This window comes from Camellia sinensis, chromosome 6 (assembly GCF_055761805.1).
Source record: "Camellia sinensis isolate YWXY chromosome 6, ASM5576180v1, whole genome shotgun sequence".
Lineage (NCBI taxonomy): Eukaryota > Viridiplantae > Streptophyta > Magnoliopsida > Ericales > Theaceae > Camellia > Camellia sinensis.
The window spans coordinates 84,175,806-84,179,059 of NC_138966.1; the positions used below are offsets into that span (position 1 = coordinate 84,175,806).

Here is a 3,254-nt window from a genome sequence, read left to right on the forward strand (position 1 = left end):
ATGAGAAGAGGTTGCAACAAACCGGCAGGTCTTTGATGCTCTGCTTTTACTTGCTGGCATTGCAAACACTTAGAGAGAAACTCCGCGATCTCCTTTTTCATACTTGGCCACCAAAAATTTTGCTTCGAATCTCGATACATTTTGGTACTTCCTGGATGCATTGAGAACCTTGAGGTATGTGCGTCTTCCATCAGTTTTTGCTTAAGGTTTACCACATTGGGGACACATATTCGGTTTTGAAATTTGAGCACTGAATCTACCTAACTGAATCCCGACTTTGGTTTTGTTCCTAACTCATCACATATCTTCCTTATAGCTTCATCTTCTATCTGATGCAACTTAATTTCCTTAAGTAAGGTTGGTTGGGCCATCATCGCTGACATTAAAGCTTCCTGTCCATGTAGCACAAAGTCTAACTCCATCTTACCCAATTCAATTGCTAATTCCTTTTTCCATGTAACCAATCTTGCCAAAGTCCCCATACTTTTTCGACTGAGCGCATCTGCAACTGTGTTGGCTTTACCAGGGTGGTAATGGATCTGCAAATCATAATCTTTAAGAAGTTCCAACCACCGTCGCTGCCGCATATTCAACTCTTTTTGAGTAAAAAGGTACTTGAGACTCTTGTGGTCAGTATATATTTTGCAGGTAGTGCCATACAAATAGTGTCTCCATATCTTTAAAGCAAAGACTACTGCAGCTAGCTTTAGATCATGCGTGGGGTAATTCTTCTCATGGGGTTTCAACTGCCGAGAAGCATAAGCGATGACTCTTCCATTTTTCATAAGTACACAACCAAGCCCTTTATGCGAAGCATCACTGTAGATTACAAATCCTTCTGTACCGGATGACAAAGCCAAAACTGGTGCTGTTGTCAACCTTGTCTTCAATTCCTAGAAGGCAGATTCCCGCTCTTCTGACCATTCGAATGTAACTCCCTTTCGAGTCAGTTGTGTAAGTGGCACAACAATTTTAGAAAAATCTTGAACAAATCTCCTGTAATAGCCAGCTAATCCCATAAAACTACACACCTCAGTCATGTTAGTAGGAGTTGGCCATTTCACAATTGCCTCAATCTTGTGCGGGTCGACGAAAACTCCTTCCTCTGTAATAACGTGCCCCAAAAATGCCACTTCTCGTAGCCAGAATTCACATTTCTTCAGCTTTGCATACAGTTCTTCTCTCGGAGGGTTTGCAGGATCAAGCGAAGATGGTTCTCATGAGCTTCTACATTCTTTGAATAAATGAGAATATCGTCGATAAAGACCACCACAAATTCATCCAAATAGGGCTTGAAAACACGGTTCATCAAATTCGTAAAAGCTGCTGGTGCGTTTGTGACTCCGAAAGGCATAACCAAAAATTCAAAATGACCGTACCGGGTTCGAAAAGCTGTCTTCTCAATATCATCAGCCTTGACCTTTAATTGATGGTATCCAGACCGTAGATCAATCTTAGAAAAGACTTGTGCGCCCTGAAGCTGATCAAATAGGTCATCAATTCTTGGCAATGGATACTTATTCTTGATTGTAACTTTATTAAGTTCCCTGTAATCGATACAAAGCCAGAGTGTTCCATCCTTCTTCTTTACAAACAGAACTGGTGCACCCCACGGAGACACACTCGGACGGATAAATCCCTTGTCCAGTAACTCTTGCAACTGCATTTTCAATTCCTTCATCTCAACTGGTGACATTCTATACGGAGTCTTCGAAATGGGTTGAGTTCCCAGTGCCACTTCAATTGTCAATTCAATTTCCCTGTCTATCAATTGCCCTGGTAACTCTTCTGGAAAAACGTCTGGAAATTCACGAACAACTGGAATTTCGTCAGTACCCTCATTCATTATTTGCTCTTCCAAAACACTACACAAATACCCTCGACACCCTTTCTGAATTAACCTACAAGCCCTTGCTGCAGAAATCAAATACGGTGGGGAAGTCACCTCCTGTCCTTGAAATGTAGATTCTGCTTGACCCGGAGGGTGGAAATTAACTTGCTTCGTCAAACAATTTATAGTTGCACCATGTTCACTTAGCCAGTCCATTCCCAGTACAATATCAAAATACATCATGTCGAGAGGTAACAGATTGGCATATACCCGAATATCCCCAAGGTGGAGTTCACAAGCAACATATACAGAGGTACAGATCATAGAATCCCCCAAGGGTGAGGACACACACAATATATAAGATAATACCTCTTCTGGTTTATCTAGATTAGGAGCAAATAGTTTCGACACAAAAGAATGGGTAGAACCAGAATCAAATAAATCAGAAGCAGAATGACCGTGAACCATAAATGTACCTGACACCACTGTTGCTGCATTTTGCACATCTCCTGAAACCAATACAAATACCCTGCCTTGCCTCGCCGTGTCTTTATTGTTGTTAGGTTTGACCGGTGTCTTGGTGTTAGTAGTTGGTGTAGATCCCGCTGAACTAGTAGCCGCTCTATTGCCATTTCGTTGATTCCTCTGAGGGCAATCCCTTATCAAATGACCCGTTTTGCCACACTGATAACAAGCTCCAGACTTCTAATAGCACGTCCCATGATGCCTCCTTCCACATTTCGAACAAACAGGAATCGTACCCTGACTAGGGGCAGAAGTATTTGAAGTCCCTGAGTTTTGTTTCTTGTTTGGTGGAATAGTCGCTCCCTTTGACCATTGATTATTTTGCCTCTTTCTTTTCCACTCGGAAATCCGGTTCTGAGCAGCAAGGTTTCCCTCAGCTATAACAGCCGTCTTCAACACATCTACATAAGTAGGCAACTTTAACATATTAACTCGGTCCAGGATAGCACCCTGTAAGCCCCCTTCAAATTTTCATGCCTTCTTATAGTCCGTGTCCACCATGTGCGGTGCAAACTGGGCTAGCTCTGCAAATTGGGCCTTATATTCAGTAGCAGTCTTGTTCCCTTGTTTGAGAGTTTCAAATTCAGTCACCTTTTTATCCCGCATGCTTTGAGGGAAGTATTTATCATAAAACAGCTCCAGAAATATGTCCCATGTTAACCCTGGATGGATTGCTCTCGTAAGCATCCACCACATCCGTGCCTTGTCCTCAAGAGTGAAGGCAGCTAGTTGCACCTTTTGAGCTTCAGTGCAAGGAAAGACTTCGAATAACTTCTTTATGCCCAATACACAGGCCTCAGCTTTCATCGGTTCTATCCTTCCTTTGAAAGATGGTGGTTTCATCTTGTTAAACTCCTTAGTGAGAGTGATAGTTCGGTCTTCAACATGGAACTCTGGT

The 3,254-nt window shown here is 42.4% G+C and overlaps 1 protein-coding gene across 1 annotated transcript; it reads right to left on the reverse strand.

Annotated features, from left to right (window-relative positions):
* Positions 1-260: 260 nt before the first annotated feature.
* Positions 261-2,782, reverse strand: LOC145793390 (uncharacterized). Its single transcript, XM_082876210.1, has 3 exons — positions 2,582-2,782; positions 1,592-2,515; positions 261-893 (listed from the first exon to the last, which is right to left on the reverse strand). The coding sequence occupies exons 1-3, from the start codon at positions 2,780-2,782 to the stop codon at positions 261-263; spliced, it is 1,758 nt and encodes a 585-aa protein (XP_082732336.1).
* Positions 2,783-3,254: the final 472 nt, after the last annotated feature.